The following is a 13,315-nucleotide window of genomic DNA, read 5'->3' on the forward strand; positions in this document are numbered from 1 at the left end:
AACATATAGCATTACAGATAGATGATCTTGATCATGTTAGGCAGCTCACAAGATCCAACAATGAAGCACATAAGGAGAAGACGGCCATCTAGCTACTGCTATGGACCCATAGTCCAGGGGTGAACTACTCACTCATCACTCCGGAGGCGACCATGGCGGTGAAGAGTCCTCCGGGAGATGATTCCCCTCTCCGGCAGGGTGCCGGAGGCGATCTCCAGAATCCCCCGAGATGGGATTGGCGGCGGCGGCGTCTCAGTAAGGTTTTCCGTATCGTGGCTCTCGGTACTGGGGGTTTCGCGACGAAGGCTTTAAGTAGGCGGAAGAGCAACGCGGGGGGCCACACGAGGGCCCCACACGCTAGGGCCGCGCGGCCAAGACCTGGGCCGCGCCGCCCTAGTGTGGCGGCGCCTCGTGGCCCCACTTCCTTTCCCCCTCGGTCTTCTGGAAGCTTCGTGCAAAAATAGGACCCTGGGCGTTGATTTCGTCCAATTCCGAGAATATTTCCTTTGTAGGATTTCTGAAACCAAAAACAGCAGAAAACAGCAACTGGCTCTTCGGCATCTTGTTAATAGGTTAGTGCCGGAAAATGCATAAATACGACATATAATGTGTATAAAACATGTAGATATCATCAATAATGTGGCATGGAACATAAGAAATTATCGATACGTCGGAGACGTATCAGTACCACAACAAGGTGTAGTGGTGCCCTTGACGGGGTGGTTCAGGGAGGCGTGCATGGAGATGGTGATGATGATGTGATGATGTATATTCTGGCAGTAGCTAGGATGAAAACATTTGGCCCCTTTTTGTAAGTATGATGAGGTGGTATATACTAACCCCTCAGGTCATGGTGAACTTTGCGGTGTTCTGTTGAGACACCCACTTTTGTTGTGGTGGTAGGACGACACCACGGTAGTGTAGGATAAACTTCTGATTGACTTTTGGAATGATATGCATGCCCCTGTTAGTTTCAGATTTGCTGTCAACACTTGTCTTGTTCTATTGCTCATTTCTGCATTGCTTCATTGTTGTGATTGCTAACTTCTTCTTATGTCTTTCTAGTGGTATGTGGTGTTTCGCGGGCGGGTTCGAGGAATCTACAGCTCATGGAGAGTCTATAAGATCAGGTCAATGGCTACTCCAACAACAGCTACCGAGGATATGCAACATTGGAGGAGGCACATCAAGAGTACCTCACCTACCTGGAAGAGGAGCTCCTGGAATACCAGGCCATCGATGATGCAGAGCCATTAGCACAACTGCCACCGGAGGAAGTACATGCTCTACAAGGAGCACCACCGGAGGTACGTCCCAGCCGGGTCAAAGATTACATCATCGCCTTCCTCATCATGATGATCGTGAGGATCGTGTTCTTCTAAGTGGTCTATGATCATATGTAATATGTCATGGCATGGTAATCTCACCCTATTTGAATTGTGGTAAGGATATGAAACTGTGATTTGAGCAACCAAACAGCTGATTCCTGTTTTCCTTCATGCAAGATGGGCTGAAAACGGACAACCAAACGATGGGGCCTGGGTTTCTTCTCCGGCGCGCAAAAGACCGCATAGGCTACCAAACGACCGGCAAAAAGTGGCCCATGGCCCGTTCTCAACGCGTAATGCCTTCCATCTCGCTGCGTCACCATGTAAATTAACCACTTGCGGGCTGTGCGAGAGACAACTGCACTGTCTCCTGGTGCATCTCAAGGGCCAAATGGAACCTGTGTGCTAGCCAGATGTATCTTGCAGCCGGAAACCTGAAAGCGATGCCAAAGTTTTCTCCTCCTCCCTTTCTTAACTTATCAGAAGAATACATTAATCAAGATAACGAACTCAGAGGTGGAGGAAATAATTAAGTGGCGCAACAGAAGCTAGACAGCCATGGCGACGACCTCTCCTAGGTTGTGCGCAGATCATCCCGAAAATGGCAACTTGCCCACTTCCCCTTTTTGTATGAGTATCGCATCTCTCCATATGTGTATGTGCCTTTTCCTTTGTCTCATGCTGCCAACCCTATTTATATTCACATGATAATTTATATACAGATGTATATGTTCGTGTACATATGTCCCTTTTGGAGAGATTCTGCAGCTTCTCCTTGTTTTTTCGATGTATTAATTGGCAACTTATAATATTCGATTCGCGACATACATACAGGAGGTAGAAAAATATCATATCCGCAGTACCTCCCACAAGGTTGGTGGAGTGCTTTGCACATAGTCCTTGAACAATTTGGCCACGCAAGTACCTCCCACAAAGATTCAGACATGTTGAGTAATAAGCTAGCAAGTACCAACGGCCAATTTGGCCACGCAAAAAGGTAATAACCATTCTTGAACCTTGATATACATATGCACGCTACTCCATTACTTGATATAGTTGTAATGTTAAATAAACAAGATTCTGCAGTGCATATGTGCAGCTAGTGGGCCAGTTCGCCTCACCTTTCCTTTGATGGATATATAATCAATTAATTAATGACTAAATTATAATTCTCTTGCAAATTGTAGTCTTGGAAATATAAAATTGGCAGTAGTATGTTCATGGTTATGCGTAAAGGGTTCTAGATAATGCCTTTGAACCTAATTCTTAGCAAACTTCATAGGTGGATTAGATTAGCCAGTAAGCACTAAGCAGAGAAAGATTCTATTTAGTGATCCAATTTAGTTGTCGGTTGTGGCAGGCTCAGACAGATTTAGATAACATTTTACCTAAATATGGGGCATTTAATTTAGATCAGAGGAAGTAATACTTTCCTCTCTCTAGGTCTCCCTCTCCATGTTTTTAGATTGTCATTCATCCTCGATGCATGCATTTGAGTTTGAACTGACTTTTGAAATGTAGAGTACATGAGTCAGTTTGGATTGCATGTTCTTTCACACAAAAGATGAAAAGAGCCTGCTTTTTTGTGTCAAATTATCTGACTTGAACATAAAGAGACGGACATATTTTTATACTTACATGAATGGGTGTGACTATTTCTATAACCGTTCATTTTGCTTTGAGATTTTAATAAAATGAGAAGAGAGAAAGAAATCTTTGCATCTACCAAGATGGGCCATGATCTCGAGAAATAAATCGACGGTCCATAACGCACCTACACATACATGTGTGTAGTACAGATTTAATATCTATCAGCATGTTTTTGATAACGCAACCCCCTTTTTGTGTTAACCCTAGAGAGCATGTAAATTACCCTCGGTCTCATTTCATAATGCCGTGTTATAATTGTTTTTTGCTTTCCTACTTTTCGATTTGGCCGTAGAGTGGTGGTGCACGTGAAAGATAAAAGAAGATGGCATACTGCTAGAGCTACAATAGGAAAAGGTGGAGGCATTCAAGTGGCCTGAATGCATGAGGGCGTCCGGACCCGCACGTTTGAGGCAACAAACCTAGGTGACGAGGACGGGAGGTGGATCTACTCATCATGAACGCCATTGAAACACACACCCACTGGTACTGGTAGACCCACCTTCCGAAACACGGCATACGAGGTCGGGGGAGGAAGAAGTGGTAGCCACATCCGGCGAAACCGAAACCCGGTCGGAGAAAGGCATGAGAAGTTCAGACCATTTCACCTATCTATTCCCGTCTAGCAGCTGGCCTAGATTTTTCGACTCTCCACCCACCATGGAATGGGAACACTGGTGGAAAAAGGGGCTTTGGTCGCGGTTGACAACTGCCATTAGTCGCGGTGGCGCAACCGCGACCAAAGTAGCGCGACTAAAGGCCCCCCCCTTTAGTCGCGGTTCCTTACGAACCGCGACTAAAGGCCCGTCCACGTGGGCCGCAGGCGAGCGCCAGGGCGGAGGACCTTTAGTCGCGGTTCTTCTGGCCAACCGCGACTAAAGGCCTCCGCAGGGTTTAGGGTTTTAGCCCCCCCTCCCCCTAAATCTGGTTTATTTTTAATTTGTATTGTTTTATTTCTTTTGGGTTTTAATTTTGAAGGAGTTTCACATATTCTACGGTACTACATACATGCATATGAATGTACAATTTCAAACAAATTTGAAATTAGAACCAAAAAGAATTCAAGAGGAATATACAATATATATTCAATATCGGATGACCATATACAATATATATTCAATATCGGATGACCATATACAATTTTGAACAAGTTTCCATCCATAATTTAGTGCATAAAAAGTTCTACGTCATCGTAATGGTGTTCTCCTCTAGGATCGATGACTTCCCTCGCCAACCATCCAGCTAGTTCCTCTTGAAGTGGTCGGAAGCGAGCTTCTGGACTAAGCGTCTTCCGGAGGTTATTCCTCAGGATGTTGTTCTCACACTGCTGGTCCCGCTCATTGCAGGTATCTCAGGATCCTCTCACAAACATAGTATCCACATAGATTGGTCCCCGGGGGCTGAATATCCCCACTCCTCAGCCCCGCCATTTTAAAATGTAGCTCTTTTTTGAATTCACCGACCTTGGTATCTACGAACCGTCTCCAAACCCTACGAGGCAAAGAAAATTAAATGAACAAGAGAGTTATTAATTAGTTACTTGATATTAGGAAATGATGAACGAAATAGGCCGACCGATATAGAGCGCAAATGAATGAAAATAATTACTTTTGCATCATTTTTCTCATGTCGCCCCAAAGCGCCGGATCCATATTCAGAGAGTCGTGGACGAGAACCGAGGAGGTCCGAACTTGAATTACCATAAGAATCCGGTGGAACCTGCGGACACGATACATGCACGATCATGCATAACTCATCGATTAGCCACATACCATGCATGGAGTAAACAAAAGAGAATGTGCTCAAGACAGAAACACTCACCCAAAATGGTAAGGAAATAGAATATCACTTTTGAGTTTCTGTTTTCTAATAAACCGCCACAGGTCATCCTCCACATCGGCGGGGTGGTTTTCTAACACATATGAATTAACGATTTGTGGGTCAATGAACCCAACATCATGGATGTTCCTTATTCGCATTTCCCGCTTCTTCATTCTGCATAATAGCGTACACAACAAGATAGTTCGGACCATATATATATATATATATATATCTATATATATATATATATATATATATATATAGTGCAGGCAATGAACGAGATGGGGTAGAAATTAATAAATCACTTACAGAACGTAGCAACTGATGATAGATTTGTCGAGGTCGCGCAGATTGAACAGCTGGAACAATTCACTCAGATGAATTTGCACAGAGTAATGTTTGAAGTGATGCTCATGTCTAACTTCCGCATGGATATAGTCTTTGGCGTTTTTATGTTTTATGTAACCCTTGTACCAATTTAGCAGACCTTTCATTTGTCGAGGTAGATCCTCTTCTGCGCAGCTCGACGAGAGGGCCATTCTTCACATATGTAAATACTACGTCCTTCATTGGCGCCTCATCAAGGCCTAACGGTGCACGAAGAGTGATACCTAAGTCGGCCGCTTGTTCTACGCACTCGTTACGGTCAATCCTGTCTTTGCCGCTGCTATGATATCGGGATCATCCGGACCGGCGGCTTTCACTATAAGCGGGGCAATCGATTGTTTACTTTGTTCCCCGAGCTGGGCAACTTCTTTCCCCCTTTCTAATTTTTTCTCGGCCTCCTCCTCCAAGGCTTTCTTCTCCGCCAACTCTTGGTTCCTCTTGAACGCGAGTGCTTGCCTACGAAGTTCACGTAAATAGTCGTCAGGCAGATTCTTCGCGGCTTGGGACGGTGTGGTCAAAAATGACTTAGCCTTGCTTTTGCTTGTCGAGAATATGCGGCTTGGGCTCGCCCTCTCTTTTCTTCTTGCAGTCCGCCTTCCATTTCTCATATTCAGCAGCCGCGCGTGAGTCGACTTCCTCGGCACTACGTTCCCAAGGCCTTGTGGGGAGAGGCTTGATGATGGCTCTGGTATCTTTGTGGTTCTAGGTACATAAGGGTCCGGGTTAATAACCCAGATCGCCTTCTTCGCCGGAGGTGGATTGGGGCGGTGTCTGCGATCACCCGCCGGACGAGGACCGGGGGCGGCGTGCGCACCCGCCGGAGGTGAATTGGGGGGCGGCGTCGGCTGACGTGAACGAGGTGTAGGTGAAGCACCACCACCACCGCCGCCACCGTCACCGCCACCGCCACCGCCACCGCCACCACCACCACCGTACGGGGGTGGACTTGTTGGCGCCTCGCCTGGAAACTTGATAAATTTCTTCTGCCATAGAATGAACTGGCGCTTGACATCTCCAAGTCTTTTCACCCCTTCAGGTGTAGCAATGTCAATGTCCAGGTCCTCAAACCCTTGGACTATCTCCTCCACCGTGACACGAGCATAGCCATCTTGAATGGGGTTGTTGTGGTGGAGTGCTCCAGGTGGCAAAGCACTGCCGATGGCTACCTTCATGGACATGTTCCCGATAGGATAATACAGATGACATGCTTTCATCTCCTTTATATCGTCCACGGGGTAGCGAGGAGGCTCCGGTGCAGTAATTTCGACCACCAGAGGCTCCGGTGCAGTAATTTCTATCGTCGGTGCACCAGCCGGTGAGGCCTCCGTGGAAGCCACGCTGCTTCTTCTCCGCTGCTGGCTTCCGAGATCCATTGGATGATCTTCATGCTGCGCCCGAGCTGCATCTCTTTCGGCTACTAGTACACACACGGTTTTCTTCATCACATCCATTTCCGTTACCAACTTCGCCACAACATCTGCATCCCGATCCATCTTTCTCTTACGGCTTCTGTAACCGTACGGGTCATCGTTCTGGGGGAACCCTACTTTCCACGAAATGGGCCCCATGCCTCGTACACGTCCTCCGTGTTCAGGATTCCCGAGGGCTTTTGTCAGGGCGTCGTTCTCTCTGTTGAACTTGATCCTCCCCTCTTGAGCATCCCTCATTGCCTCAATAAGCTTTTGGGTGGGTGTAATTATTTTGCCCTGATAAACACACTCCCCTGTCTCCGGGTTCAGCGATCCCCCATGCCCGTACCACCAGCTTTTGGCCCTTGGGTCCCATCCCTCCGTACCTGGACGGATTCCTCGCGCCCTCAGCTCGCTCTCCATCTTCTCCCACCTAGGCTGCCAAAAGCGATACCCTCCTGGCCCCATAATATGATTGTACTCCTTCTTGGCCGCATTCTTCTTATTTTTTTTCGACTTAAGGTCAGGAACAAAGTCAACACAAAACTCAATTACCTCCTCATTTCCATAGCCCTTGGCGATGCTTCCTTCTGGCCTAGCACGGTTACGAACATATTTCTTTAATACTCCCATGAACCTCTTGAAGGGGAACATATTGTGTAGAAATACAGGACCGAGAATGGAAATCTCATCGACTAGGTGAACCAGGAGGTGCGTCATAATATTGAAGAAGGATGGCGGGAACACCAACTCGAAACTGACAAGACATTGGATCACATCGTTCTGTAACCGTGGTAGAACTTCTGGATTGATTACCTTCTGAGAGATTGCATTGAGGAATGCACATAGCTTCACAATGGCTACTCGAACATTTTCCGGCAGGAGCCCCCTCAAAGCAATCGGAAGCAATTGCGTCATAATCACGTGGCAGTCGTGAGACTTCAGGTTTTGGAACTTTTTCTCCGCCATGTTGATTATTCCCTTTATATTGGACGAGAATCCTGACAGGACCTTCATACTGCTCAGGCATTCAAAAAAGATGACCTTCTCTTCTTTGGTCAGAGCGTAGCTGGCACGACCTTGAAACCGTTCCGGATGCCGGTCATCAGGGTCTTTCAAACTTTGCTGGTCCTGCCGTGCTTCCTTTGTATCATTTGACTTCCCATACACGCCCAAGAAGCTTAGGATGTTCACGCAAATATTCTTCGTAACGTGCATCACGTCGATTGCAGAGCGGATTTCTAGGACTTTCCAATATTCTAGCTCCCAGAATATAGATTTCTTCTTCCACATGGCTACGTGCCCGTCAGCTCCCTTCGGAACTGATTGTCCGCCAGGACCCTTTCCAAAGATGACTTTCAAATCCTTGACCATATCAAATACCTCAGCACCAGTGTGTTCCGCAGGCTTCGGTCGGTGATCTGCCTTGCCGTTGTAATGCTTGCCTTTCTTTCTTACTGGATGACCTTTCGGAAGAAATCGACGATGCCCAAGGTACACGTTCTTCTTACAATTTGGCAAATGTACACTTTCAGTCTCATGTAAGCAGTGCGTGCATGCATTGTATCCCTTATTTGACAGTCCCGAAAGGTTACTAAGAGCAGGCCAATCGTTGATGGTTACGAAAAGCAACGCTCGTAGGTCAAATTCCTCTTCTTTGTGCTCATCCCACACACGGACACCAGGTCTGCCCCACAGTTTGTAAAAGTTCATCAACTAATGGCCTTAGGTACACATCGATGTCGTTGCCGGGTTGCTTCGGACCTTGGATGAGCACCGGCATCATAATGAACTTCCGCTTCATGCACAACCAAGGAGGAAGGTTGTAGATGCATAGAGTCACGGGCCGTGTACTATGGCTGGAGCTCGCTCGCCAAAAGGATTCATGCCATCCGTACTTAGACCAAATCTTATGTTCCTTGCGTCGCTGCAAAATCTTTGAACTCTCTCGTCGATCTTTCTCCATTGCGTTCCATCTGCGGGGTGTCTCAACTCCCCGTCCGACTTACGGTCCTCTTTGTGCCATCGCAACAACTTGGCATGCTCTTTGTTCCTGAACAGACGTTTCAACCGTGGTATTATAGGAGCATACCACATCACCTTGGCGGGAACCCTCTTCCGGGTGTCCGGCCCTCAACATCGTCACCGGGGTCATCGCCTCGATCTTATAACGCAATGCAGTGCATACCGGGCATTCATTCAAATTCTCGTATTCACCGCGGTAGAGGATGCAGTCGTTGATGCATGCATGTATCTTCAGAACCTCTAAACCTAGAGGGCAGACAACCTTCTTTGCTTCGTACGTAGTGGCGGGCAACTCGTTATTCTTTGGAAACATATTCTTCAACATTTTCAGCAAGTTTTCAAATGCCGAGTCAGCTACACCTGCCTGTGCCTTCCATCTCAGCAAATCCAGTGTGCAGCCCAGCTTTTTCAGACCATCATCGCATCCGGGTACAGCGCCTTCTGTGATCCTCTAACATGCGATCCAAATTCTCCCTCTCTTTTTCAGTTTCGCAGCGTCTCCGTGCATCAGCAATGGTCCGACCAAGATCATCAACGGGATCATCACGTGCCTCTTCTTCACCTTCCCCTTCACCTTCCCCTTCACCTTCAGCATCCTCCATGAAAGTATCACCGAAATGAGCAAGATAGCTTTCATCGATGAAATCATCCCCTTCTTCATCTTCTTCCATTATAACCCCTCTTTCTCCATGCTTGGTCCAACAATTATAGCTTGGCATGAAACCGTGCCGAAGCAGGTGCATGTGAACATCTCTTGAGGAAGAGTAACCCTTCTGATTCTTACAGTTAACACATGGACAGATAACAAAACCCCCCCTGCTTGTTCGCATTAGCCACTACGAGGAAATCTTTCAAACCCGCAATGAACTCGCCGGAGAGTCGGTTACCGTACATCCATTGTCGATTCATCTGCATTATTATAATATAAAATATATAATTAACCATCATGCATTTGTTAAACTAACTAGCTACAAACAATATAAATTAAACAATGAACTACACACACATGCACATTTTATCAACGACACATCAAAGGTTCAAGTTGCTAACCGCGATCGAGGAGGAAAAAATAAATGAGAAAGCTCAAGTGTGGCTCCAACACTTCATATCATGTTTGTTTCATGCTCTTGGGGCATTTCATCAAACACCTTATGTGCATAAGAGGAACCAAAAGCAAACCTAACACCCACTTGTGAAGCTTGTGAAGAGAATGGCACCAAATGGCTAAGTGTTGGCTGCTGGATGGGTATATATAGGGGGGGGGCTTTAGTCCCGGTTGGCCTGGCCAACCGCGACTAAAGGCCTTCGGGCACCTTTAGTCGCGGTTGGCCTGGCCAACCGCGACTAAAGCCCCCCACGTGCACCGGCTGGCCACCGAGCGCCCTGGGCCTAGGCCTTTGGTCGCGGTTCGCCTCCCGAACCGCGACTAAAGGTACCATTAGTCGCGGTTCCTGCAGCTTCGCGACTTATGGGGCTCACCCGAAGCCTGTTTTTCTACCAGTGGAAGCACTAGCGACAGCACTTAGCAGTGCAGTGATAGTTATAGATTGGTCTCTGCCATTCCCATTGGATGGATCACTTTTCCCATGGTGATCTTCTTCCTCGCAGTGCTGCAATGCAGCTATCTTTTCTGCATGGACCCGATGTGGTTGTTCTTGTCAGTTCCTCTCTCTTGAATCTGATGGCGAGAGGAGAGATTCATGTCTATCCTGGCCTCTGTTGCTGCCAGCCACATAAACAAGAACACGTGCCATATATAGTAATCTGTACACCATACATATATGGAAAAGGGAGTTTAATAAGATTATGTCCCAATCTCTTATTTGTTTTTTTCTTTTTTCTTTTGTTACAGACCAAGTACTGGTCAGTACCTCTAGCACGTTTTAATTCTTCATTTGCAGCTTGTGTTTGCGGGATCTGGTCTGCCACAGTAATTTTTGCACGGCAAAAACTAGGATATGATTTGCATCTGCTATTGATGTTCTTACCTTTAGCCTTATTAGTACAAGTGTCATTTTCCGGAACCAGTAGACTTGACAGGCCCTATTGGCTCCCCTGAGATCGATAATGCATGCATGCACCTATCTGCTCACTTTTACATCACTAGTGGAAAACAGGGCTTCCGTGGGAGCCTTTTGTCGCGGGCGCGCCTGCACCCGCGAAAAATGGCCTGGCCACGTCGCCCCGAAACCATGTGGAGCGCGCAGAGGCTTTTGTCGCGGGCCGTTTTACGACCCGCGACAAAAGGGGTAGGAGCGACGTGGCCACCCCTTTTGTCGCGGGTCGTAATACGGCCCGCGACAAAATGTCCATGCCTATATATATAGAAGCAGCCAGCCACCCCCCACCTCATTTTTTTCTTGGTGCGGTGAAGGTGGAGGTGTATGCTAGCTCATTTTTTCTACATGTGCACAAGAGGTGTTTGATGGAATGCTTGTGAGAGGGATGCCACTTGGTTTTATTTGATAAGATTTCTCCTCTTTTTGATCCTAAAAGGTTAGCAACTATTTTCTCGACTATATATATATGCATAGTCCGTACAATACTAATTTTAGCAAGGTGATTGCATCTGATACATATATAATTGTACTTATGATGCAGATGAGTCATCCATGGATGTACGGTAACCGATGTGCTCCCGCTTTCAGAGAGGGCGTGAATTCTTTCCTGCTTGTGGCCGAGGCCAACAAGTCGAAGCAAGGTTTTATGTGCTGTCCATGTCTAAAATGTAAGAACGAGAAGGATTACTCTTGCTCAAGAGATATTAAGAGCCACCTGCTTCGGTTTGGGTTCATGTCCAGCTATAATGTTTGGACCAAGCACAGAGAAGAAGGGGTTATGATGGAAGACGGCGATGAGGAAGAAGATAATGATGAGAAGTACCGATCTATGTTCTCTGAATGCTTTGATACCGCAATGGACGACAATGAAGAAGAAGGAGGTGAAGAACAGGCATCAGATGATCCTGTTGATGATGATCTTCGTCGGGCCATTTACGATGCAAGAAGAGGCGTGGCACGGATAAGGAGAGGTTGCGGTTCGACAAGATGTTAGAGGACCACCACAAATTGTTGTACCCAGGTTGTGAAGATGGGCATAGAAAGCTGGGTAGCATATTGGAATTGCTGAAATGGAAGGCGAGAGGTCGGTGTGGTGACTCGGGATTTGAGAAATTGATGATAATATTAAAGAAGGCTGTTTCCAAGAAATAATGAATTGCCCGTCAGTACATATGAAGCAAAGAAGCTTGTCTGCCCTCTAGGATTAGATGTGCAGAAGATACATGCATGCATTAATGACTGTATCCTCTACCGCGGTGAGAAGTACGAGAATTTGAATAAATGTCCGATATGTGGTGCATTGCGGTATAAGATCAGAAAAGATGACCCTGGTGATGTTGAGGGCGAGCCACCCAGAAGAGGGTTCTGCGAAGGTGATGTGGTATGCTCCAATAATACCACGGTTGAAACGTTTGTTCGAAACAAAGAGCATGCCAAGTTGTTGCGATGGCACATGGAAGAACGTAAGAAAGACGCGATGTTGAGGCACCCGCTGATGGTCGGCGGTGGAGAAACATCGGGAGAGAGTTTCCGGATTTTGCAGGTGAGGCAACGAACTTATACTTTGGTCTAAGTACTGATGGCATGAATCCTTTTGGGGAGCGAGAAGCTGCGGTCACGGCACACACGGCACGTGACTATATGTTTCTACAACATTGCTCCTTGGTTGTGCATGAAGCTGATGTTCTTTATGATGCATGTGCTTATCCAAGGCCCAATGCAACCGGGCAACGACATTGATGTGTACCTAAGGCCATTAGTCGATGAACTTTTGGAGTTGTGGGCCAAACCAGGTGTACGTGTGTGGGATGAGCACACGGAGCAAGAATTTGACCTACGAGCGTTGCTATTCGTAACCATCAATGATTGGCCTGCTCTCAGTAACATTTCAGGACAGACGAACAAAGGATACAATGCATGCACACACTGTTTAGATGAGACTGAAAGTAAATATTTGGGAAAAAGCGAGAAAAGTTGTGTACCCGTTCAATCGTCGTTTCCTTCCGCGCAAGCATCCCTTAAGGAAAAAGGCAAGCATTTCGATGGCGAGGCGGACCGCCGTCGAAGCCTGTCCCCGTAGTGGTGCTGATATATTTGACATGGTCAAGGATTTAAATGTTATCTTTGGAAAGGGTCCGGGCGATCGACTGTTCCGAAAGACGATGACGGACACGCGCCCATGTGGAAGAAGAAATCTATTTTCTGGGAGCTAGAATATTGGAAAGTCCTGGAAGTCCGCTCTGCAATCGACGTGATGCACCTGACCAAGAATCTTTATGTGAATATTCTAGGTTTTCTGGGCGTGTATGGAAAGACAAAAGATACAACAGAAGCACGGGAGGACCAGGAACTTCATAAAGGACGAAACGGCAATCATCCAGAGCGGTTTGTAGGGCCTGCCAGCTACGCTCTTACCAAACAAGAGAAGGAGATCTTTTTTGAAGCCCTATTCAGTATCAAGGTTCCGTCTGGTTTCTCGTCGAATATAAAGGGGATAGTAAATATGAAGGAGAAAAAATTTCAGAACCTGAAGTCCCATGACTATCACGTGCTTATGACACAATTGCTTCCGATTGCATTGAGGGGACTTCTACCAGAAAATGTTCGACTAGCCATTGTGAAGATATGTGCATTCCTG

The 13,315-nt window shown here is 46.7% G+C and overlaps 1 protein-coding gene across 1 annotated transcript in view; it reads left to right on the top strand.

Annotated features, from left to right (window-relative positions):
* The first annotated feature begins 738 nt into the window (after positions 1-738).
* Positions 739-13,315, top strand: part of LOC139831758 (uncharacterized) — a 28,891-nt gene continuing 16,314 nt past the window's right edge. Inside the window, exons 1-2 of the mRNA XM_071821083.1 lie at positions 739-747; positions 1,131-1,307. Coding sequence (XP_071677184.1) covers positions 739-747; positions 1,131-1,307 — 186 coding nt within the window. The remainder of the gene's footprint in view (positions 748-1,130; positions 1,308-13,315) is intronic.

This window comes from Lolium perenne, chromosome 1, assembly GCF_019359855.2.
Source record: "Lolium perenne isolate Kyuss_39 chromosome 1, Kyuss_2.0, whole genome shotgun sequence".
In the NCBI taxonomy this organism is placed as follows: Eukaryota; Viridiplantae; Streptophyta; class Magnoliopsida; order Poales; family Poaceae; genus Lolium; species Lolium perenne.